This window comes from Xiphophorus hellerii, chromosome 7, assembly GCF_003331165.1.
Source record: "Xiphophorus hellerii strain 12219 chromosome 7, Xiphophorus_hellerii-4.1, whole genome shotgun sequence".
Taxonomy (NCBI): domain Eukaryota; kingdom Metazoa; phylum Chordata; class Actinopteri; order Cyprinodontiformes; family Poeciliidae; genus Xiphophorus; species Xiphophorus hellerii.
Window position 1 is genome coordinate 19,819,525 of NC_045678.1, and position 24,488 is coordinate 19,844,012.

Consider the following 24,488-nt stretch of genomic DNA (forward strand, 5'->3'; position numbering starts at 1 on the left):
TTCTTTTTCATGAGTCTAATAATAATGCTGCAAAAAATGTTATGAGATCAAGAATTAGCTGCACAAGATTGAATTTATCATGAATATTGAACCAGATTGAACCTTTTGCCTTTTCAGATCATCACACAAATTTTAATACATAACCTGAGTAAATACTAAAAGCTGTTCCCAGAATGATTATTTCATTTCTTGAAGAATAGATATCCAAACCAACCTGGCTTTGTGAGAAAAAGTAATATCTCTCCCCACCCTTGGTAAACCTTTAATTAACTGTGGTTAGCCACTTTTTCTTTTTTTTTTTTTTTTGGAAGCGGAGTTCAAGTTTAGTAGCCACACACTGGACTGATTAGTCCCTGAACTGTAGTATCAAGAAATAATAAAAATAGAACCTATATGACTGAAGTAGGCTCAACAAACTACTCCAATAGAGCAGATATGTTGAATTAGAGCATCTGTTATTGACAAAACTTTTGTCATTCACGTTCTCTTGGTACTCACTGACACCAGAGATTACAAAATATCAATATCTCATTATCAGTTTACTAGAAGCTCTAATGTCAGTTCTGTAATTTTCTTAACCTTTAACTTTTACCTCCAAGTTGCTTAATGTATACTTTCTAAACTTTTTTAGATCACAATAAGTCTTATATCTTGTATCAAAAGCTCCAGACCAATAGCTTCTCCTTTGCTTAGATTTTTTCCTTTGATTTGAGGAGCTCTGGTGTAATTACAGTTCTGCATTCACCATGAACATTTTTAAAGTTTGTGTGCACTCTCTTTCATCTACACCTCAGGTTTGAGTTCAATGTCAAATCTCTATTTTGCCTTTTTTTCCATTAGAAATGGGTATGTGTGAACCAAAGCGAACTAAAGGAACCTACCCCTGTTTCAGGAAAGACTTGATTCCATGGAATATCTTGACAACAATATGAATAGCTGCAGCTTTACTTAAACTGATAAATGCATAGTTTGTGTAGGTTCATTATATATATTAACAAGGTGAACTGAAAAAGTATTCATGTGTCCCCTGATTCCCTTTCTTTGCCCCCAATAGTCAATTCGAAACAAATTTCAACTGATTATTGAAATGATTTTCAATAGTCAATTTTATAAATAAAATCTGAAAAGTGTGGCATAAGCAAAACATCACCATGGCAGCATTTTAATCTTTCTATTGCACCTGACTGAGCTTGCTATTTACACGGAAAACATTTTCAGTCATACATGTACAACAGTGGAAGAGACATACCCCAAAAGACTTCAAGCTGTAAAATCAAGCGGGAGGGTTCGCTGTAAACCATGATAACGATGATCTTGAGAAATAATAAATAAAAGGTGTCTTCTAAATTGAGAGATGGACAACAATGACCCCTGGCGGACATGGAGATCTGTGCACGTGCAAGGGTCCGGAAGTTAAATTAAATAGAGAGCAACAAACACAGTTGCGAAATTGCACGGTTGACTGAAAACGTTTCATTTTTAAATCAAGAGCATTTACAATGGCATGGCATTAATAATGGCTAAAACTTAAACTAACAAACTTGCTCAGGGTCGAAGAAAACTGTTGCTTAGCAACCAGTCGTCAAACAATCACTTGCGTGGTCCACAGAACAAGAAAAAGAACTGAATGCTTTAAGCTACCGTAAAAATAACAAATTCAGGGAGTTTTATGTTTTGCTTTGCCATTAGTTTTATATTTTTATATCGTTTCCTGTAAATACAGCTTCATCCCAAATGGCAGGGAAGAAGAAAGAGGCAAGCCTGCAGGTTGGATAGAATCTAAATAGTTTTTGTTAGTGTCACTACCTTCATTAGTCTTTAATTTGTAATTTTGTTGTTCAGGCATCAGTTATGAACCAAGAACAATGGGAGGAAATACTTACTACCAAAGGTTTGACAGGTAAGCTTTAAAAGGTTGCTTGTGGTTGTTTATCCTTTTTGTGTCTTTAAATATACATAACACTCAGTTAAACAGCAGTGTTGCTTAAATCTATAACAGATCATTAGAGGCAGAAAGTAACTAATTACATTTACTCAAATTACTATAATTAAGCACAGTTTGTATGTACTTGTACTTTTTAAAGTTGTTTAAAAATCTTTACTGTACAATTTTAACGAGGTAGTTTTTCCATTTTACACCAGTTTGTTTGTGTACTCGTTCCACCTTGGCTGATAGAGATGCCCAGTTATGCGTTGTATTATGCTGCCCCCTTGTGTTCTTGGGTAGAACTGCAGACTGAATCGATGCATCATCACTAATCTTTTAAGTTTTTGTCTCAAATACAGAGAAGAACAAAATAAGTTGACAGCCCGGGTAAAGACGTGTAGAAAGTCTTAAATTAATAAATTTAGCATGAATTAAAGTGTCATTGATTCACACTGACATTTTTTGGGAAAAGAACCTTTTAATGTGAGGCAAAGGTTCCCATGTTAATAAATTATTGTTTATTTTAACAAAACTACAGATTTTCTGAGAAATTCTAATTATTATCCTACTGTAATAATAAATGAATCTAGTTTTATCCTTTGGTATCAGAAAGTTTGTCCATGTACTGTCACTGTTCTCCTTGTAGTTGTGGATGTTTACCAGCAGTGGTGTGGCCCCTGTCGAGCAGTGGTTAGTCTCCTCCGAAAGATAAAGAACGAACTCAGTGATGACCTACTGCATTTTGCCACTGTGAGCTGTGTTTTAGTTTCAAAATGTATATCTTTCAAACTTGAAGGCAACACTAGCAGAGGAGCATCGTTTCATCTGTTTGTGTTTGTGTGACACAGGCTGAAGCCGACAGTATTGATGCCCTGGAGAAGTATCGAGGAAAATGCGAACCCACCTTCCTTTTCTTTGGAGTCAGTGTGTGTGTTTCTACCACTTCTGGTTGCATGCATATGCTTGTTTTAGTATTTATACATTTTTATGAATTATTTTGAAAAAATTCCACATAAATGGTGTATTCAATTTCATTTGTACTCCATTTCACAGCGGATTTTCTATTTTTACCATTCTACAAATTGGCTCACCAAATATCATGATGTCTTTGTTTGCCAGTTTATATTTTCACTTTTCCCAGATCAGAATCACTAATTATTTTGTGTCCTGACTGAACTCTCACAGAGTTATACTTATTTACTTAAGTCTGTAGGCTAAAGTAAGTAGAGGTTTTATATTTGAACTAAATGTGCTGAATGGCTGGGTTTGTGTTGCATGAACAGGGTGGGGAGTTGGTGGCTGTGCTGCGAGGGGCCAATGCTCCGATGCTCCAGAGGATGATTGTGGAGGAGCTGGCCAAGGAAAAGCTGGTCATGGAGAAAAGCAGTGGTCGCAAAGTGGTGAGCAGTGGCACAATGATATGCACCTGCCCTGCTGCTTGAAGATAATCTTACTTTAGAGCTTTAAAAAACTATAAATCATGCTTTTTTTCCTGCAGTTTCAAAGTGAGTGTTTTTTGTTGTGATTTATGAGCAACGACAGAATCAGATGAGCAATGCTTTTGTTATTTACATAAGCATATTTAAAAGTTGTGTTTCTGTCTCAGGTGAAGGATTTTGGTCTGTTGGATGAAGAGAAGAGAGAGGAGGAAGAGCTTCAGCAGCCACAAAATGAAGAAAGTATAATTGGTATTGTGAAAGCAATGTTTTGTACAGTTCATCTCTGTAGCTTCCAGTCCCCTGGTGACATTTTTAACTTTGTACAGTTTTGCATTTTAACAGCAATAATGATCGCCATTCAAACTCTTCTCTGTTTCCGTGTAGTTCCTGCCAGTAAATCCTACACAGTTGCCATCATTAAGCCTGACGCAGTTGCTCATGGGAAGGCAAATGAGATCATTATGAAGGTACAGAGAGATTAACCATGTTCACATTCCAAGAAGACAAGATTTTCTCAAGCCCTCCTGCTGGCATTCATCCATTCTGTTGATGCTTCTCCTTCTGGATAGATTCAAGATGCTGGGTTTGAGATTCTTGCACACGAGGAGCGCACTCTGACTGAAGCGGAGGCTCGAGATTTTTACCAACATAAAGCAGCGGAGGTATGCTATAATGGCACAAATTACAAGGAAAGTGCAGCATATGGTGAGAAAAGCACATACAGCATCACTCATAGCAAAATCATGTTAAGCCTAGAAAAACTGATGATGGTGCAGTGAATGTGGGGGGAATTGATATTCTAAATCAACATACGAATGAGAGCGCGAAAAAAAAATACATTTGACACCCATCTGCGTTCCCTCACAGGGCTTAAAATAGAGCTGCTGAGTAAGCAATTTTTCGATTGCTTATTGTGCTGTTTGTTACAAGACCAAACCGAGATTCATCCAAGCAGTATATATAAGCAGGTAAAGGAGAAATTCTTCAACAAATTAAAATCAGCATGAGTTTTTCCATCAAATGAGCCATCAAGAGAAGCTGGGAGTGTCCATACAATGATTTGAAGACACTTTTATATACTCTTGTCTCACATTTTGTTTTGATACATTCATAAACCTTAGTTTTAATTTTATGTAATATACTAACACAAAGAGGAAGGTGGTTGTGAAGAAAATTTAAAAAATAGTTTCTAAAGGTTTTACACGTAAAAAAGGCTATGGCTTGCATTTGCAGTCAGCCTCTACTGAGTCAATACTTTCTTAAACCATCTTTTGCTTTCCCTGCAGTTACAGCAGCAAGTCTTCAGGCATATATCTCCACTAGCTCTGCACATCTATAGACTAAAAGATTGTTCTTCGCAAAATAACTGAAGCTAAGTGAGATTGGGTGGAAAGCATCTGCAAATTTTCAAGCCTTGCAACAGATTCTCAGTTAAATTTAGGTCTGCCCTTTAACTAGGCCATTCTAACTTACATGTATGCTTTGATCTAAACCATTCCAGTGCTGCTCTTATTGTATGTATATGTAGGTTCTTTGCCATACCGAAAGGTGAATCTCATTCCTACCAGACTAAAGTCTTTTCAGTCTCTAACTCGTTTTCCTCCAGAACTGCCCTGGGTTGAACTCCAACCATCAACTCTGACAGCTTTTCTTCCCCTGCTGCAGAAAAAAAACAATCCCTGCCTACAGCATAATGCTGCCACCACTGTGCCTCAGTACTAGGATGTAGTGTTTGCCTAGAACACAGTTTGTGTTTTGGTTCCCAGAACATTTTCTTCAAAATGTTTGCTATTTCCCTTTCATAATCGGTGGTGAACTACATAATTTGTGGAGATTTGTGGAGTGGACAATGACTAGCTCCTGTTCATAGATTCTCCCAATTGTGAATCTCTGCAGCTCCTCCAGAGTTTTCACAAGCCTCTGGATTTCAGTAAAATACATTACTATTTTGGGTTGTAAATTTACAAAATGTGACAAGATTCAAAGGGCATAAATAGTTTTGCAGGACTCCTTAACGAGTCCGTTCTTGTTTATTCTGCTTTCTTTCAGGCTTGCTTTGAGGACTTGGTGCAGTTCATGTCCAGCGGTCCCTCCTATATTCTAGTGCTTTCTCAGATAGAGGGCACAGCCAATATCATATCAGCATGGCGTGAGTTCATTGGCCCAGCAGATATAGAGGAAGCCAGGAGAGAAAAGCCCGAAAGGTTAGTAGAAAGAAATTCCAAATGTTGCACATTTGAAGAAAAAGAACAGAGAACAAAGCAACTAAATCTTTGGTTCGGTGAAAAATATCATGCATGCATTTATTTCTGCACTGTTGATCAGCATACCTGGAAAGGATCCCAGTTCTGGGTCTGGAGTAGGGAGCGAACAGCTCATTCTCGCCTGCTTGATCAGACACACCCAAACATTATGCTTCTCTTTGGTTGAGCACCAGCCGAGCATCCATCTGGTCCTCTCTTCCTCCTTCCCCACCCGACTTCCTGCAGCTTGCGGGCACAATACGGCACAGAGACGCTGTTCAACGCAGTGCATGGCAGTGCGGACAGCGACCAGGCCAGCAGGGAGCTCGCCTTCTTCTTCCCCAACTTTAGGACGGCCTCCGACGCAGAGCAGGATGGGGAGGAAGAGCGTGTGGAGAGGACGCTGGCTCTCATCCGACCCGACGTTGCCAGGGAGAACAGAGGTGGGGCTCAAGCCAAAGGCACAAGCACAAATGCTCCTGAGAGGGAGTGCAAGCACATGCACAATCACTGTTCTTCTTAATATTATAGGGTTGTGATTAATTATCATTGCAGAGGGTTTGAGTCACTCCACCTTTTGTCCCCTAACCAAATCAACATGGATGGAGCTACATTTGCTACCACTAAAGGGATTCCTGTTATTTTGCAGATGAGATTTTGGCCCAGATTCACAAGTCAGGTTTCACAGTCGCCCTTCAAAAAGAGGTAATGTTGGCCGAAGAGCACGTCAAACAGTTTTACTTCCAGCATGTGGATAAAGACTACTTTCCTGCACTTATGCGAAACATGACAAGGTAAATTTGACCTGTGCTGTTGTGAATCTAAATCTCAGAATGCAGACATTTATTCACCATCTCTGTGATTACAGTGGGCCTGTACTGGCATTAGCTCTGGTCAGGAAAGGAGCTGTCCCTCACTGGAAGAACATCCTCGGTCCTCCTGACCTTCACAAAGCCAAAGAAGAGGATCCTGAGTGGTGAGTCACGCGTTCCTCTCCTCATTCAGCTGCTAAAAAGAGAGCAAAGGGTCACTGAGGCATAATTTCCTGCAGAAATGCGGTGGACGTTTGAAGGTGAATCTGTGTGACAGCTTGTTAAATATAGCTCCTCTTTTCACCTTCCTGTTTCACAATTTTTAGGTTTTGATAACAAGATGAAAGACTGGCATCCTGTATTTGCTGCTCTACAATCACACAAGAAAAAAGAAATCAGATGCATAATAACTTCATTTCCAACAGCAGCGCTGTTACGTCCCAAAATATTTTTTGTATTATTATTGTGTCTTTTCCTGCCTGCAAAGGCTTCTGTGGCTTTTCTAAGGACGTTTTATTAAAATGTGAAAATTACCAGATGGCAAAATGGGAGGTTGGTCAGGTGTGAACAGAAACACAGAAAATGACTCAAATTTGTTCACCAAAAAGATCTCACTCCTGAAATTACATGTGAATTACCCAATTTCCTCCGAAAAATTCTGGAAACCATCAAGTGTTTATTATTCTGCATGGATGAAACCTAACTTTCTAGTCAATCTTGCATTGACTTACAATAGTATTCATACATCTTTAACTTTTTCTCACATTACAGAAACATAAACCATACATTTGTATTCAGCTCTATTAAATCAGATACACCTAAATAAGCTTATGTTCAGTCTAATGCCTTAAGAAGTCACATATTTAGTAAAAAACTAAGTTAAACACTGTGAAGGCAGCATCATGCTATGGGGATTTTTTTTTCTTCAGCAAGGACAGAGAAAGTGGTTAGAGTTTGTGGGAAGATAAATGGAGCTAAATAAATGGAAATCTTGAAAAAAAAAAGCAAATTGCTTGAGAGGCCGAATTTGGCCTGATGGTTTTGTTCCAGACATATTCAGGTGTTAGAATTGCCTAGTCAAAGTCAAATCAACATGGATGATGATACATTTATCACAAAGTCAAAACCTATATCCAATTAAGGAAGAATTTGTGGCAAGACTTGTTTGATTTTCATAGATTTTCTAAATCACAGGTGTCCAATCTGTGGCCAGGGGCCATTGGTGGGCCTTGAATTGATTCTGTTTGGCCCCTGACCACTAATCAAGAATGGTAAAGAATTTGGATAACAAAATAGAAAAAAAAATGATGAAACAAACAATTTGGAAATGGTCTGCTTTTCTTTTATTAATAAATAAACAGTCTGAAGCTCTTTTTCTGTTTTAGATCTTCAGTCATATACAGATTTCACAAAAGTTTTTTTTTTGAGCAGGTAAAACAAAAAACAATGAAGAAAAAAATTACAACAGATTTTTGCAAGTTTTTATTTTGTGAATTTTGTGGCCTGCCAGAAGTTAAAATTTGCCAGTTTTGGCCCCTGAGGCAAAATGTTTGGACACCACTGCTCTGCGTTTCAGCCTGACAAAAACCTGGCAAAGGCATGTATGTCTTTTCTCCCAGTTGGACTACTTTGTGTTTGTCAGTCTCAATAAGATTATTACTGTGCAGTACATACAATAGAATCCTCTCTCTCCTCCTATATAGTCTGAGGGCCAAATTTGCTGTAGAAAATGAGCCCATCAACCAGCTTCATGGCAGCGCAAATCCCGAAGAGGCAGAAAGAGAGCTGAACTTTTTCTTTCCTCAACAACGAACGCTGGCAGTCATCAAACCCGATGCTCTGGAGGAACACCGAGGTTCTCCTTGATCTTAAAAGTACAACTGAGCAAGTCTGATTTTCTTTTTGTTTTATTTATTTTATTTTTTTATTTTCTCAATGCTGACAGATACAATTTTGGAAGAGATTCAGGGGAGAGGCTTCACCGTGGCGCAGCTGAAGGAGACTTTGCTGTCAAGAGAGATGGCTGAGGAGTTTTACAAGGAGCAAAGGGAGAAGCCATTCTTCACGCAGCTGGTGGATTTTATGTGTCGGTTGGTTTGTCCCCACACACGAGCACAGGAGCAAGGCAAACAGACCAGCTCCTTTTTCTCATCTTCAATTTATACTGTGATATTGGAAGCTTAGAGTCAAGGCAGCCTGGGGCCAGAGGCTTGGAAGTCAATCTCAGTTTCATTCTTTGTTCAACATCACATCCAGTCTCTAGACTTATCTTCCGCTCCGATTAGTCCCTTCACCAGGTTGTTACACAATCGCTAGGGTGCTGGCAGAGGAGCGACTGTGTGCATCAGACTCAGATTGTGAGCTGATATGAGCTTAGATTGTATTCTTGTTCCTGTTTTGTTGAGATTAAGTCAAAGAGAGTGACATACTCCTAGCAACAGCTGAATTGTTAGAGGGAGGCGGCTGTGCTTTAAAGGGTAACCTTTCCCTGTAGCGTATTTTTCAGCAGCTCTTTAGCAGCTTATTTCAGGGAGCTGAGTTTCAGGAATTGGCTGGTATAAAACTCATCTGATTAGATAAGCTGGAATGAAAATGTCATCGTGTTAAAACTAAAAATTCTAGGCAAAAATTAATAACATGTTCAAATTGCTTTCATTTAAAACGGTAAAGGTAAAATAAAGTTGAATCTAGTCAGTTTACAAGCAAACATACTTATTGCTGCTGGTCTGGCATTCATGAAGTAACACAGGTAAGCTGATATTAGCTCGGTTATCAGTAGCCAGCCAGCAGTCGTACGGCACATGACTCACTAAATGCAGTTCAAGAAAAAAGCATTTCCTTTAATGGGAGTGATGGCTGATGCTCCATTGGTTTCCATACCATGACCGTTGTATTTTTGTGAATTTTTTCCAAACAACTAAACATTTCTTTCTATGGAAGGGAAAAGTGTAGCTACTTTTTTAGCCAACGCACTGACAGGCAGAGGGTCTGCAGTGATTTGCTTTTCTGTCCTCCATACAGCCAGGAAAACTCTAGTAATTTGGTTTTTGCATTTTTCAGATTGTAACTTTTACACAACTTTTGTATACTCCATGCATAACTCATGCCTAGTTGTGAGCAAAGTTTGCAGTAATAATTTGAAATCAATAAATCCTAATCTGAACCAAAAGCCGCAGAAATCCTCCACTTGCACTTGTACCAGCTCCTTTCTAAGCTTATTTAACTGCAAACTACTGCTGCTTGAGAAAGTTATCATGCAATTACAGAACAATCCAAATTAATTTTGTCGCTCCACATTCTTTTATATTTAGTATAAAATAATTAAATCAGCTATATTATTTTATAGTAATTTCAAAGTTCCTTTTAATAGTTTTTCAGGTGATTTTTCAATTTTTCTGAGGATGATTTTCACTCCTTATCAACTTGTTGCGAAGACACATTTTTTTCCTGTTTTAATGAGTAAATCTTTGAAAAATACAAACCATAGCAGTTTGACAGACAGGAAATAGTGTTTTATCACTGACAAAGAGCGTTTTGCAAACAAACATCTAATGCAGAACCTGAAGAATGTTCTCACAGGTCCTTTGCCAGGTCTTGCAATTTTTTGGTTTTGCTCTTATATTCTTAAAAAAATAAATAAAAACATGCCTTTCAGATGCTTCACTTCTGCTGTGGATAGTTCTTGTGTTTCTGAACACTTCTCCTTTTGTCCTATTTCTCTCCGTAGCAAAGCTTTTTACTAGTCACTACACAATCTGCTGTATTATCACGTACAGGGATTAGGGGCAATCAACAAACGAGTGAAAACTGAAGCTGAAGTCCAAAAAAATATTTGAAAGATCATCAAAAAGTATGAAGATCACAAAACGATGTGGCTCATTAGAAGTAAAACAATACCAAAACAATGGCTGTTAAAAATAAATAAATTACAACTTATGTTTTGTTCAGATCTATAAAGATATGATGATAATATATGTGTAGAATGCTGGATCAAAAATCATATTTCCCAATATTTTGTCCTTTCCACAAATATCTTCTCTCTGTTTCAGTGGGCCCTGCATGATGCTCGTCTTGACCAAGGAGAATGCAGTGGAGGAGTGGCGGGCCATGATGGGCCCCAGCGATCCAGAGAAAGCTAAAGAAATCTCCCCACAGTCTCTGAGGGCCCGCTTTGCTGCCGACATCCTCCACAACTCAGTTCATGGTTCCTCCAACGAGGAGCACGCAGAGGAAAAGATCCGATTTGTCTTTGGTGACATCAGCGCAGACGCAGCTCCAACTGCTGACAGCGAAACCAGCAGAACCACCTCAGGTATCCTGATCGATTGTCATTCTTGTTTTTTATCTTTAGCGTCACATTGTTTCATACAAGCAAACATTTACGCTTCTTTTGTCGTGCATTTCATTTTTATGATAGTAAGAAATATTTCCGCCAATAATGTTTTCATTGGTTGAAATACGTTTTTGTAAGTTTAAATTTGAAGTTAAGATCTGTTTATTTCAGCTGAATGGCCAGGCGGTTCTGGAGATGAAAACAAAGGAATATCAAGATCTACAACTGAAGAGACCTAATATCTGGGGTCAGCATGAGGTTTCTGTAATTAGGGGATTAAATGATTATGTCTAAAAAGTGGCTTAGCATGTATAGTGGTGTAAAATGTTGGAATAAAATGGGAATCTAAAAAAAATGGATATGAACCATTAGTCTTTTTTTCCTTTCCTTATTGAAATATTGTTTTTTAAACCTTTTCTCAACAATCATATGCTACTTCACATCTACCAATTACTCTAAAATATTAAATTTGTGCCCACAAGGCAGAAAATAGCTTTATGAGAAAAAAATAGCCATCTCTGAGTTTGTCATATAATTTAGAAAGTAGAGTTAATGGGAACAGCCAGGACTATAAGGTCTTGATTACTAAGAACATTTTCAGGTCAAGTTGCCCAGGAAATGACTAGAAACAAGGCTGGTCTGATATACAAGGTCATTTATAAATTCTTTAAAGAAAAAAGAAGGGGAGAAATTATATTTGATGGATTTGATGAAATTAATTGGAGAAAAAAACAATGGGCAGCTGTCTTACAAGACAAAGAAAGAAGTCTTATATCTCAGCATAATGACTTTAAATACAATCAAAATCAAACTCCAAAATCAGCTATAGACTGTGGTCCTTTACCTACCAGAAGTAAATGCATAATCTAAAATCTGTGATAAGGAGTCCATGCAGGACAGCACTTCTCCTTTTCACAGGAGGCTTGGATAAAAAATAACTGAAAGGTTTTCAGCTGGCAACAGAAAGCTCCACAAGTAGACAAGCTGTCATACTTACTAAAGGCTGCTGCTGCAGTAAGTACACAGTGTACAGGGTGCCCACATTTGGCATCAGGGCATTTCAGTTTATATTTTGAAATGGAAAAAGGATGAACAGAAAATATTACCTTCACGTAAACTGTGCAATGTCCCTCTAAACATAAGGAGCGCTTTAGAGGAAACTGATTTTATTTATCATCACAATGTCACAAGCAGCATCCAGAGATGCTCTAAGTGGACAAAGTAAAACCTAACATGTTGGTCCTCTGACTATATAGACCTGGGAGGAGAAAGAAAGTCAAATAATTGACTGACATCTCCATTTATTTGTTGCAGGGAAATCTTCACATTAAAGAGTTAATGAGTTTTATCATTAGTGACAATTTGAATAATATGACCTTCCTTCCTTGCTTTTAAATCCCAGCCGCCTTCCATTACAAAGAACAGCTCAATTCAAAGAAATCAGCCCATTTTCTCTCATAATTATAATGTGTGGGAGCAGAGGCTTTCAAGTCAGTAACAGGGATGAAAAAACAGCCAAAACATCACATTTCACACCATCAGTAGGTGGTGTCTGTGTTATATTGAGGAACTGCAGTGTTCCTGGTTTAACAATAATTTCTAGCCTTTCCAGACCACAACTGGAGAATTCTGACAACAATGTGTTAAAGACAACACAGTTTCGATTAAATGTTTAAATACACTCGCTTGTCATAATTTTTAAGGTTTATTTGAGCCATCCTCTTTCAGCACAGTCTCAAATAATTTGAATTATTCTTTAGCGAAATGCATCTATAAGATACAATTCTGGATGTATACTCGACCACTCTTCATATCAGAAATAGTAGAACTCATTTAATTTAATTTCCTGGCACTGTTCAAACATTTTTAAAATCATCGAGGTTGATTGATCTGCTCCAAAATCAGTTTTGGTGTTTGGGATCATTATTGTCAGAACATCCAACTGGGTCCAAGTTTTAACCTTTTGACTCAAATGTTCTCCTCCAACGAAAGGAAATTGACTCAGTTGTCCAATAACAACCCAGAACCACAAAAGCTGCAGCTGCCAACGTGGATAACCTAAAAACCTCCTGGATAAAGGTTTTATGGTATTTCTAACCAAACCGTAGCCAACAACTTGGATACAATTGGAGATTGATCATGATCCCTAACATGTCAAATGACTAAGCCAAAGAACATTTGAGTGAGCTTTAGGTGATTGTTAGAATAATTATCTAAGTTAATTTACTTGTGAGTTAATTTGAAAGGTTATGTTTTCATATTATTATTTTGTTTTATGTTACTTGACTTCTTTTCTTCTGTGAAATACTATTAACCATTTGTAGGATGTTTGCCTGGAGGCTAGAGACTTTGCACATTCCTGTGTTATCAGCTCCATGTGTAACTGATTGGTTGCGGTCAGCCATGCCCTTTTAAGGGCATGTCCACAGAAGATTCCAGAGCACCCTGTAGAAAAAGGCCATTGGTCAAATTCTTTGTGTGACTATGTGAGAAGGCCCAACCTCCTTCCTTGTATTTTCTAATAAAACCAAATGCAGAGAAAGATCTGGCAGAGTTGATCCCAGACAGTGTTTTACAGCGATTCGTCGCGTCTTGGGTCTTCCCTCCTTTCTGCAGAAAAGACAATTGCCTGGTCTGAATCTTTGCTAGATAGGAATTAAAATAAACCTATCAGTGATCCACCATCTCCCTCAAGTGAAATTAATTAATGACCAACACTGAGGAACCGATTCAATTTTAGACTCTTTGGAGTTTTATTTAGGCATTTCCTTTAATTGTAGAACACATACATTTGAAATAAGATCAACTCTAGTGTATTTCACATTTGCAAAAGAGCTGAAACATTTAACTTGAATCATGATAGAACAGGAGCTAGGTCTGGCTCCAGTGAAGGAATAATTAGGTGATAGTGAACATTGTTTCTTAATTTACAGCAGTTTTCCCAGTCATCTGGTGAAGAAGTCTTTTATTGTCTTTTTGTTGGGATCTTTGCTAAAACTGGTGCCAGTGCAGTATGGAGCAGGCTCCGCTTCTGGTGGAGCGTCCTTCCAGTCGTTTGCAGCCTCCATTAGGATGGCCTCATCAAAGTCGTCTTCCTCAGAGAAAGATCTCTGGAACATCTCCATGATGCTCTTCTGATTCGGGTCCTGGTCGAATACAAGATATAAGGATCATCTCATGGCACATGTTTTTTTCATAAGTGAGATGTGATTTATTGGGATTTGAAGTAATTTAACAAAACAATGCAGTTGTTGTTTATGTTCATATAAAACCTACCTTTAAGTGGAAGCTTTCGTTCTCAGCTTTGTCCGAAAGGTTGGATTCAGACAGACCCACCTCTTTCAACACGCTCATTTTAGCCTGAATTATTGGCCTAGATCAGTACGTAAATAATTAGATTACAGCAGACATCACTTTACCTCACACCCCTCTACTGCTAAAGTTTTGGTTTAGTGGCTGACAAAGGTGTAAAAATGACTAACAAGAGAGAATATTTTCTGAATTTACATAATACTTCCACCCAATTAAGACGTACCACAGATGATCATCAGCAGTTCCTTTGGCAACCAGGTAATGAATGTCGACATTGCTAGTCTGTCCAATACGATGAACCCTGTCCTCCGCCTGAATGAGAACCTGCAGGAAACAGACAACATTTCCATTGATCTGCAGGCTTTTCAGCTTCATCTGCTGCTACAAGTCAACAATCTGCTGACGACAACTGAACTAAAATCATTATTGGATTCTTCTGTGAGAATGAGACAACCTGCTGATCAGTGATGAGAGTCAAAAATAATAATATAAGACACCATCCATCAATTACCATGGATAAGAAATATGCACTTTGTGACATCTTGTTGCCAAAGGAAGAAATTAGTGCATCTCATATAAATTATGGATCTAGACCCCAACATATTTAGACATTTCTTCTGGAGGACAGGTCTTTAAAAAAATCACTAATAATCAGTATTTTGTTATTCTGAAATAGAGATCATATCAGTAGAAAACAGGGAAAAATCCACAAAACTAGTACAGTATCAGTAGCTTTGAGTCTCCCAGGACATGTTAAAACAAAATTAAACCAGAACCAGATGTTGGATTTAAAAAGAAGCCTCCAAAATCTCAAAACTTTTACAGCAACATCTGCAGGTACAGGTAAACCTTGCAGCTGGATTTTCTGCAATTCAAGCTTGTAAACTAAAAAGGTACAGAATAAGTTTTACGCCAACAGAAAAGCATCTGCTGTGCAAAACTTGCCAGGGGAAAGAGTATAACAGCAGGTCAGAAAACTTTTCCACAGCTGATGGATACAAGCCTCTTGAACAACAGAGCCTTAACATTTCTCAGACATATTGATTCTTTTCTTTTTTTTTATTCAATTATTAATAGGTTGTTTGTCTCTTTTCATTCTGTTTGAATAAAACTAATCCATTCACCAGAGCAATTTTAGGATGTTTCTACCAAGAGATCACTGATTTCCCTTTTTCCTTAATCTCCTGCCTGGCAGCTTGGGTTCACATTTTCTCATTTATTTATTACATAATAATGGCCAAGTATTGATCTATTGATCTTTTAGGGGAGCATTTATATGTTTTATAGCCACAAGGCAACAAAGCTCTGGAAAATATCGGACAGAGATACACACATACATACAAAGCAGAGATTGCAGCGCTTCCTGTAGAGCACAACCAGACAGTGCGGTATATTTGAGTCAGCTGTTAGAAATGTCTAGCTGTGATGGCTTACCCCTGGGTTCCAGAAAAGCTCAGCAAAGATCACCAGATCTGCAGAGTGCAGGGTGAGACCCATGTTAGCTGCAGTGACGGACAACACGGCCACGCAGGACTTGGACGAAAACTGAAACTTTTCACACAGCTGCTGCCGCTCTGCTGATGGAGTCGCCCCATCGATGCGAATGAAGCTGATGTTCTGTTGGAAAGTTAAAAGCTCTTTTGAATACTCTTTAGCACCTTTTCTAACATTACAACCCTAAAGCAATCAACTTAGTATACAATTGTTAAGTGAAATGCAAAACTATAGACGGTTTTCAAAACATTTGTAAGTAATTTAATCCCGTAGGAATGCAAAATTAAGCCACACTTTTTCAATTTTGAAACTTTTTAGAAACGAAACATAAAATCTTTATTTAAAAAAAATGTGTAATTGGTATGTGAAAGAAATTTACCTTTTTAAGCAGTTCGGTGGTGATGTGATCCAGGACTAATTTGTGGTGGGCAAATACGAGAAACTTCTCCCTGCCGCACTCCAGCATGTCTGTGATATATTCCCTGACCGTGACGGAGCAACACAGAGCCATTTAACAGAGATTTATAGGAATATCTGCGTACAAAGTCTTTGTCCCATCCATGATCTGCTTTGATCTCATTGTTCTGACAAATGATCCTGTTTCATTTTTACATTTTTATCTCCACACCCATCAAACGAGCTCTGATCTGACTCCCTGATCTCCAACATTAAGGGCGACAGAACTCACATAATGGCCTGCAGCTTGGCTTCAGCTGTGTGGTTGTAGAAGACGAGCAGAGCCTGTTTCTCCTCCATTTTCTGAGAAAAGAAAAAAAATAGATAAGGAGGAGCAGAAGATAAGAAATGACAGGATTCTGTTTGATGATTTGATATGACTGCCATTACTGTGATGAGCACTGTGATTATGCACAATCATGCTCAGCAACTGGCCCCCATTAGACTGAAATAAGGCTCGACTGGAGCACTCCTCTCCGTTTAGAGCCACTTCTGTGTTTGAAGCTTGAAGCGACTCCCTCATGCACAGAAAGCAAAACTCAAACATCTGTATTCCCTGCCTAAAGAAACCACTGAGTTTCACGCTTTCTTTTAGTCACAGAGACTTTGATTTTAACACTGCCACATCAGCATCGCGTTTTACTCATGAGACAATTAGAACTGGAAATATTCAAGGACAGTGAAACTTGGATTTTTCTTTTAAATATGTCGTTGTATATGGATAAAATGAATAAAGACATAAGGTCTGACCTATTAGCTTCGATTTGAGGTTATCACTCTAAACAAAAAGGTTTTTTTTCCACAAAAAAAAACTTGTGGAAATGACTGCTTCTCTTATATTTACAGTAACTCCTTATTGCATTGCTAAATTTAATTTACTGATTAGAAAATATCAATTGATTCATGATACAAGCTCAGATACTTTGTTGTGCACATCTTATCACATTACAACCACAAACATCAATGGGTTTTACTGGGTTTTTACATAACAGAAACACAAAGGAGGTTACGTTTCTGTTGTGGAAGAAAAACGCTTAATTTTGTTTTTGATATTTTTCTTAACCTGGCAGGGTAATCTTGGGGTTTATTTAAAAAGAAAAGCTCAATGTAACAGTCATAACTTACACTGCGATTAGTTTTGGCCAGCTGCTTGGCTGCAGCCGACAGGGCAGCTTTCATCCGGCCACTGACCCCTTCTATGGTTACTGTGACCACCTTGCGCTGCTTGGACGGGAGCTGGGACAGGACATCAGACTTGAGGCGGCGCAGCATCAGACCCTCCTCCAACAACAGCTTTAGCTCTCCCAGATTAGAGGAGCCTGAGTAGTCCCAGCCCCAGTTCTTCTGCTGGTGCTGGAGGCAGAAAAGACCAGAGAGCAAATGTGATGATGAGAAAGATGAACCGACTGAAAAGAGATACAGACGACACAAAAAAAGGCAAACTAGATTTTGCTCATAAAAACTTGATAAGAAAGAATCCAATATCTAGTCCAGGTACTGATCCAACTATCTTTTTTCATCATGTGTTTTTTGGTTGAGTCTACTAAATTAAACATTACCTGTTAAGAGCTTAGCAGGGATGTAAATAGAAATAATCAAATGAGACACACACACATGAATTAAACATTAACCAAAGTCTGAGAAATAAAAACTTAATGCCTTCAAGTGCTTATGAGACTTATATGTTACCTGCCGGGCATCACAGTAGCGCACCCCAAACTCATGGAGGCGAGGGAAAAGTGAAGGTCTGACAGCCAGAATCTGAGTGTAGAGCTCACAAGGTCTGGACATCGCGGGGGTCCCAGACAGAAGGATCACTCTCTTCGCCGCCTGAGGATTTAAAAAAAAAGAGAACCTCAGATCGGACCCACCACTTTGTAGAACCACCTTTTGCTTTAATTACAGCTGCAAGTCTTTAGGGCTATCGATCTGTTTTGTAAAATACAGACTATTAATGTTTAGATCATCACTCTTTGCAAAGTAGCTCAAACTCATTCAGACTGGATAGAGAAAAATCCTCAATTTTCTTGCCACAGATTCTCAATTAAATTTAGGTATGGAATTTATTTAGGCCATTATAACACATAAAAACGCTTTAATCGAAACCATCAAAGCTCTGGCTGTATGTTTAGGGTCATTCTGCTGCTGGAAAGTGACCTTCCACCCTTTGTAACCCCCAAAGGTTCAAATTCTTTTTTCTTACCTTCAGCAGAGGTAAGGCGGCTTTGCAACGAGCCGTCTTTATGTTCTTCAGGAAGTGAGACTCGTCCTGCACAGATTTGTTGCTTGAAACATATTTCAAAGACAGAAACTAACAGATCATTAAGAAGGAGCCGATTCAACAGCAGCTCACCATAATGAGAACGTTAAAGGGAGGACCTGCGTGCTGCTTGTCCATCCTGCTCAACAGGTCGTAGCTGACGATGTTGACCAAACCAGACCTCATGTTTTCTTTGGCCTTTACCGCCACGCTGATGCTGTCGGGACTAAGGGAGGGGAGCCAGCGTCTGAAGGCCTACAGGCATGAATCATTAAGGGACCACCTCAAAAGAACCACAACTATTAAGATTCACAGGTTATGTTTAAAGCCCTCATGTGAGAGGGTGTAGAAAGTACTATTATTCTTTGTCAGTTGGACAAAAACTTAACCCAGGTGGTAAATTATAGCCAAAGGACAAGCAATTCAGATTTTTATCTTTTAGATAATGATATTGTCTCTTGTCCAATGAGCACTATATATAGCTACCACCAACCATATGATGCTGCATGCGGGTATGGATAGATACGTGAGCTACTGTATGCTTTTTAGCTACTATTCATTACTTTGTGTCCTACAAGTGACATGCTGTCAAAAATCTCCAGCAATTCAGGCTCAATGAACCCATAAGTCTCCACTGCTGCCGTTTTTTCACAAATTACTTCCCATTTACTTGTCAGTCACCTTTCAAGCTGTCTGAATGTCCATGAAAATGTCCTTTATGAAGGGAAGTTTACTCTGTGATTACCCACAAGGGGGATGAATTTGTTCAGAGAGGAACAACTCAGTCAATGGAATCGGGGCCAAATTAACAGAGTTAACAGTTGAATATATTTTATTTTTGCTTTCCAGTTGAGAAGAAGTATGGGGGGAAAAAAAAAAGGATTTGTAAAAACAGTTGTGTTTCCATTAAACTCTTAATACAATTTTATTTTTTCCCCATTCTATTCCAAATGCTGAAATCTGATACAAACTTGTAGATTTCATTAGAAAAATGCACTTATTGCACACCAGAGTTTACACCCTAAAGGAATTTTCTGAGTTCAGACAAGACTTCATTTATGTTCTGATCCAGACAAGTGTTCTGCAGGAAAATAATCACGTATCAATAACAAAAGACTTGAATCACATGGCTAACAGGGTAAAATGAAAAGGATGAAGATGTTCAGTGTTTTTAGCTTTATTGATGTCACTTGACTATGATTTAACTTGTCTAAATCCATGACTACAGTAATTTTCTGCATCTATACCATACATGTTTGTAATTTAACATAAAAAATGGTGACAAAACAATGGGAAGAAAAAAAATGAATATTGGATTCTGGAGAGGTAGGGAATTTTAAAATTTAAATAGTCTAAAACCGAAAGCAATGATTTAATAAGTACAGCTTATATTATAAGTAAGGCTTAGTCTCTTTTCTTTGGCCATCATTAAATGCAAACAAGGAGTATGAGTTAAATAGTTAGCTTTATTTTTGTACCTCAGCCCAGGTGAATCGAACAGATGAAGGCGTCACCACCAATAAGGGCCACTCATTCCTGTAGTAGGCCGCTATACAGATGGCCTGCACCGTCTTTCCCAAGCCCATGTCATCAGCCAGGAGGAGGCGGCCTTGCTTAGACACCGCAAAGCTGCAGGCAAGTTTTAAAAAAAAATCTAAATTACTAATTAATTATTAAATTACAGATAACACTCAGCAAACAATGTAAAACTGAACTGGTCAACAAAGACTCATTATCTCCAGAGTTTTACGAACAATCCAATATGTAAAGTGGTATTGAGTTATTGGATATATTGTGCTGAGAGAGCAGTAGCTACTGCCCAGAGACACTTACTTGACTCCCTCCTTCTGGAAGGGCATAAGGGTGGAGGTGAGGGTGGGGTCGATGCTTGAGAGGTCCGCCTCGGGGACGTCTGAAGTCTTGGCGATGGTCCCGTTAAGCCTGGCAGCGAACGTTTGGATTACTGCCCTGGGAAGAGGCTCCACCTCCACTCCTGCCATCCCACTGAGCAAATCCACTGAGCAAGAAACACGACATGGTTAGACAAGATGGTGAAGGCAGCACAGACAGTAAGGAGCGCAGCAATAAAATGGAGTTACTCAGTCTCTTGTAGTCCTCGAGTGAAAAGCTCCACTTTCGTGTCTTCATGTCTGCAATAAAGGCAAATTTTGAGGAAACATTTAGAACACCTCAAAAACATTAGGAAAGCCTAAAATTAATAAAAAGAAGGCTTTTGTACCATAGTTTTTTGTTGGCATCTGCTTAAACACTGCGATGACATCAGCATGGTAAGGGATGTCAACCTCAAACCTTGTCTGCGACACCAGGATGCACTGCCCTTGCACACTGGCACCGGGTTTCTGCCAGCCATTACACAGCTTCAGCAGCGCCGCCAGTGCTGCACCGTCACAGGGTCGGCTGGGCGCCGAGTCCAAAGCTCCGATTCCCTCCAGCGGTCTCAGAGTAACCGAGGGAATGGCAGCTGCCTGGTCCACTGCAACAGGATGTCAAAATACAGAAACACCACAAATTATGCTTTCAACCTATAAGCTTACTTAAAAGAGCTGATTTGTTCTTAGGATTAGTTTCCATACTCAGCTGTGTGTAGTCATCCAGACTGAAGTTCCATGTTTTTGTGGCAGGATCTAAGGCAGAGAAAAAGATTTTTTGCTCCAAAAGAAAGTACAAACTTGGAATGCTTACTTAAAATTAAATAATTTCCCTGCTGGGATGAATAAAGTAATTCTTACCTTAAATCAAACAAATATGCAGATCAACAATAATCAAGGCATCTAGTCTATTGCAACTATGGAAGATTTATTCTCTTCATCAGGAAAAAACACAACAATGCTCCCATCATTAAAAGAGTTGTTTTTTAAATAATAAAATTTTATCTCATTTAAGTGCTCTTTCAATCCTCACTGACGTTACATTGATTTGGCTTTAGTGATCAAAATTGAGCATCGGCTGAAGGATTAAATATATGAGGTGTCCAGAGTTTGTACAAATTTTCCATTACAGAGTTTATATTATATTATAATTTAAGAAAACTCAAGCTTCTCGCTATTCTGTTCGTTAGCCATTAAAAAAAAACAAAACAAAACATTTCACCATGAATTTGTGATATGTATTTAAAGATGAGGTTTTATCAATGATTGTTGGCTCAACATTACTGAATAAGCAGATCGATGGATAAACAGATGCATGGACAAACAAATATATTGATGGATAAGTAAACAGGCACATGGATACATTGACAAATGAATGAACGGTTTGATAAACAGATGAATAAATACAACTTTGAGAGAATGGAATATGGACTAATGTGCAGCTAAAATTTATTTTTTCATCATGCTTTTTTTTTTATTCACACTTATATTCACCTGGCGAATACTTAAATTTTACTCCAGATTCATTAGACTGCAAACTAATCCATGATTTTTTACAGAATGTTTATTTTTATGGTCTCTTTTAAATGTCATAAGTGTGGAGGTGGCTACACTGTCAGATACTCACCATAGTTCTTGGAAGGGATGGACTTAAAAACGGCAATAAGCTCTGCATGATAGCCCACTTCCACCTTGAAACGATCCTCTGCATGAGGTACACACTTCCCTCTCACAGAGATGGCAGCCTTCTTTGCAGCAGCCGATGTGGTGCAGCTTGGAGGAGGCTGCGCTGCAGGTATGCTGGGTGGCTTGTAGAATGAACCAGCTGCACTTCTAGATCTGACAGAAATGGCCTGGACTGGCTTCACACCAACACTTCCTCCACCAGATGACCCAAGGCTTTGCAAGTGCTGATTTGTCCGAGGAGGAGCAGTAACCTGAAAATATAACTTATTGGTTAAAGAGAAAGGAAAACTTCTTGCAGGTTAGATCGTTAAGCAAATTTCTCACCTGTCTGGACAAGTTATTCGGAGTATCTTTGTTGACTTGATTGCTAGTGGTACCAGGTAGCGGCTGTTGGTTTGGTCTATGGACCTGATTACTGCTTATCTGTGAGTCTTTTTTAAAAGGTGGGATAAACCGTGGTGGTACAGACAAAGGAGGATTTCTGTGATTTTCGCTCTGCTTGGGGAAATTTGTCTGCACTGAAGCACCATTAAATCCCGCTGAAGTCTGCTGTCCGAGTCTTTGGGCTCTTCGCTCCAAAGCTTTCCGTCTGTTCTCCTCAATCTTCCGCTGCTGCTCTGCAGTCAGCTGGTTGGACATGGTAAAGTATTTCTAATTAACACAAATTCGAGCTCACCTTAACACGCAGTAACCAGTAAAACTGTGATCCATGGAGAAAACGCAGGGCCAAGCTTTTAGCTTAAAGTGTGAAAAGACGGTAGCCAACATCTAATTAGGCTAATGTGTCGTCAACGGTGAGATATTATCCCTCCGCTTTAACTGGCAATTGAGTTTGTTCAGCTTATATGACCATCATCATCGTCAAAACTACTGAATATCCTCATAAAAACAAGCCGAACCAGCTGCTAACTTTTTAGCTAGTTTAGGATCTGCCGCGCAGGAAGTGACGAATGACAACAAGCGGTTCACGTGTTAAGTGGCGGTTGCCAGGAGTGATGGGAGGTAAGATAGTTTTGAAAGATTCAAGTCTTTTGGCTCTGTTCCCTTAAAAGAAATGGCTTTTAAAGTCCCCAATTATTGTTTTCAATATTTATCACTGAGATACATCTATTTTAGCATAATTTGGAAATTTATTTTTTGATAAGCAATTTTTATATTCACTATTTTTATAAAAGGGGTTTTTCAGCATTGCTTTCAGTAAAAAAAAAAGAAAAAAAAAGTGTTGTCATTGTTTTAAGTTGTAATTAAAGTTTTAAACAAACAACTTGTGTTTCCTCCCTGAAACTTTTGCCTTTGGGTTTATTTGTCTTAAGAGTCCTATAGTTTAATGTCTTATGAAGACAGTCAAAAATGCTCATTACACATTTGCACATTACATTGCATTTAATTATATGCTCTTTATTGAAGATTTGTATTACATTCTATTTCTATTTTGTGGTTTTGATCGCATGTTGGACCAGTTGTCTGTTATGAATTATGACAGAAAATGACTAATTAAACTAAAACTCTACTAAGTAACCTTCTAGAAGAATATATTAGAAGTCAGTTTCAACTGCATTCAGTAAAGTATGGAAACATACAAAATTTCTTTAAATTGCTAGTAGTCAAAACACAAAACAGCCCTGTTCTGGCTAAAAAAATGATGAATGGCCAAGATATAGCATAGCATCTTTTTCTTTTTCTTTTTTTAGTTGGGTTTAGACATTACATATTTTGACTCTTTTCTTCTCTGGTTTTGCATTCTGTGCATCTGAAAGGATTTTTGCTCTTCCTTTTTAACTTTCAGTGGCAACAAGGTATATTTTTTTTTACAACTGGTAGCAGTTGATTAGCCTTTCAGAAGCTCAAATAACCCCAAATCCTAGAAGAGATTAAAAGTGCATAAAACACTATATTAAGTAACATAACCTTTTTCTCACTGCTTTAAAGTAAGTCCGACTCAATTTCAGGTCAGTTAGGATTCCGAAGATAATTTCTATTTGCTATATGCTGGAATAATTAATTTTTTGAAGGATTTTTATAAACTTCAGATTTAGGATTTCAGACAGACATTCATTTGATACTAGTGTTTTTTTGTTTTTTTTTATAGAATGCCTGGGGTCAAATGTTTTGGGTTTCATTCTTCAACCTTCTGCAATAGTTTGCTGTAATTTTGGCCCATTCCAATTGACAAAACCGGTGTAACTGAGTCACATTTGTAGGTCACTGTGCTGCCTAGAATTAAAGTCTGAAGAACCAAGGGATGACATTGCACAGTGCTTAAAAATATTAAGGCAGAGTAAATAAAACTATAACTTTTGCATAGATGGGTGATCATAAAAACTGAATACTTGTGGAGTTATTGTCTGATTTGTTTCTAAAAGTTTAAAATAATCAGCAATTGAGGTTATTTTCAGCTTGTATTTAATCAGGGACCACTTTAGACTCGAGATGTTATGTAAGAGCAATCAGTTGCACTCTCCCACCAGAGCAGAAAACCAGCATGAGTAAGCTCTCTGTGTGGCAGTTTACTGTTGGTCCTTCATTAATGTTCACAGCCTGATGGCTGTTATATTTGAATTCTCCCACAGAGTTTTGCAGAATGGTACAGTACAGCTACAGGTGTTAATTGCTCCCCCTCTGTGTCCTCCTGGCCTC

The 24,488-nt window shown here is 38.4% G+C and overlaps 2 protein-coding genes across 5 annotated transcripts; one reads left to right on the plus strand and one right to left on the minus strand.

Annotated features, from left to right (window-relative positions):
- The first annotated feature begins 1,377 nt into the window (after positions 1 to 1,377).
- Positions 1,378 to 11,119, plus strand: nme9 (NME/NM23 family member 9). Of its 4 annotated transcripts, none has more exons than XM_032567178.1 (16): positions 1,383 to 1,767; positions 1,843 to 1,900; positions 2,574 to 2,677; positions 2,776 to 2,847; positions 3,211 to 3,327; positions 3,534 to 3,615; positions 3,751 to 3,833; positions 3,936 to 4,028; positions 5,416 to 5,570; positions 5,692 to 6,052; positions 6,259 to 6,314; positions 6,478 to 6,585; positions 8,125 to 8,276; positions 8,367 to 8,511; positions 10,471 to 10,733; positions 10,926 to 11,119. In XM_032567178.1, exons 1-16 carry the CDS (start codon positions 1,735 to 1,737, stop codon positions 10,991 to 10,993), a joined length of 1,950 nt encoding a protein of 649 aa, XP_032423069.1. In that variant the 5' UTR covers positions 1,383 to 1,734; the 3' UTR covers positions 10,994 to 11,119. The 4 variants fall into 4 exon arrangements, with proteins under 4 accessions (XP_032423066.1, XP_032423069.1, XP_032423067.1 ...); XM_032567179.1 differs by having other exon boundaries at positions 1,393 to 1,767; positions 5,856 to 6,052; positions 6,259 to 6,403; XM_032567175.1 differs by having other exon boundaries at positions 1,378 to 1,767; positions 3,534 to 3,833.
- A 2,364-nt stretch (positions 11,120 to 13,483) lies between these two features.
- Positions 13,484 to 22,831, minus strand: smarcal1 (SWI/SNF related, matrix associated, actin dependent regulator of chromatin, subfamily a-like 1). The gene is made up of 17 exons (XM_032567180.1): positions 22,176 to 22,831; positions 21,793 to 22,102; positions 20,871 to 20,921; positions 20,516 to 20,770; positions 20,376 to 20,426; positions 20,110 to 20,293; positions 19,755 to 19,905; positions 18,370 to 18,531; positions 18,220 to 18,285; positions 17,706 to 17,846; positions 17,142 to 17,369; positions 16,249 to 16,319; positions 15,940 to 16,042; positions 15,501 to 15,683; positions 14,290 to 14,390; positions 14,031 to 14,127; positions 13,484 to 13,900 (listed from the first exon to the last, which is right to left on the minus strand). Exons 1-17 carry the CDS (start codon positions 22,488 to 22,490, stop codon positions 13,700 to 13,702), a joined length of 2,670 nt encoding a protein of 889 aa, XP_032423071.1. The 5' UTR covers positions 22,491 to 22,831; the 3' UTR covers positions 13,484 to 13,699.
- Positions 22,832 to 24,488: the final 1,657 nt, after the last annotated feature.

Bases quoted from the DNA above. Each gene is read 5' to 3' on its own strand.
- nme9 (XM_032567175.1), top strand. From the start codon at position 1,735: ATGGCAGGGAAGAAGAAAGAGGCAAGCCTGCAG. The intron at 3,328-3,533 runs GTGAGCAGTGGC...TTTCTGTCTCAG, and splicing joins AAAGCAGTGGTCGCAAAGTG to GTGAAGGATTTTGGTCTGTT. The intron at 6,053-6,258 runs GTGGGGCTCAAG...GTTATTTTGCAG, and splicing joins CGTTGCCAGGGAGAACAGAG to ATGAGATTTTGGCCCAGATT.
- smarcal1 (XM_032567180.1), bottom strand. From the start codon at position 22,490: ATGTCCAACCAGCTGACTGCAGAGCAGCAGCGGAAGATTGAGGAGAAC. The intron at 22,103-22,175 runs GTGAGAAATTTG...TTATATTTTCAG, and splicing joins CGAATAACTTGTCCAGACAG to GTTACTGCTCCTCCTCGGAC. The intron at 15,684-15,939 runs GTAAATTTCTTT...ACTTTCCAACAG, and splicing joins CCACCGAACTGCTTAAAAAG to AACATCAGCTTCATTCGCAT.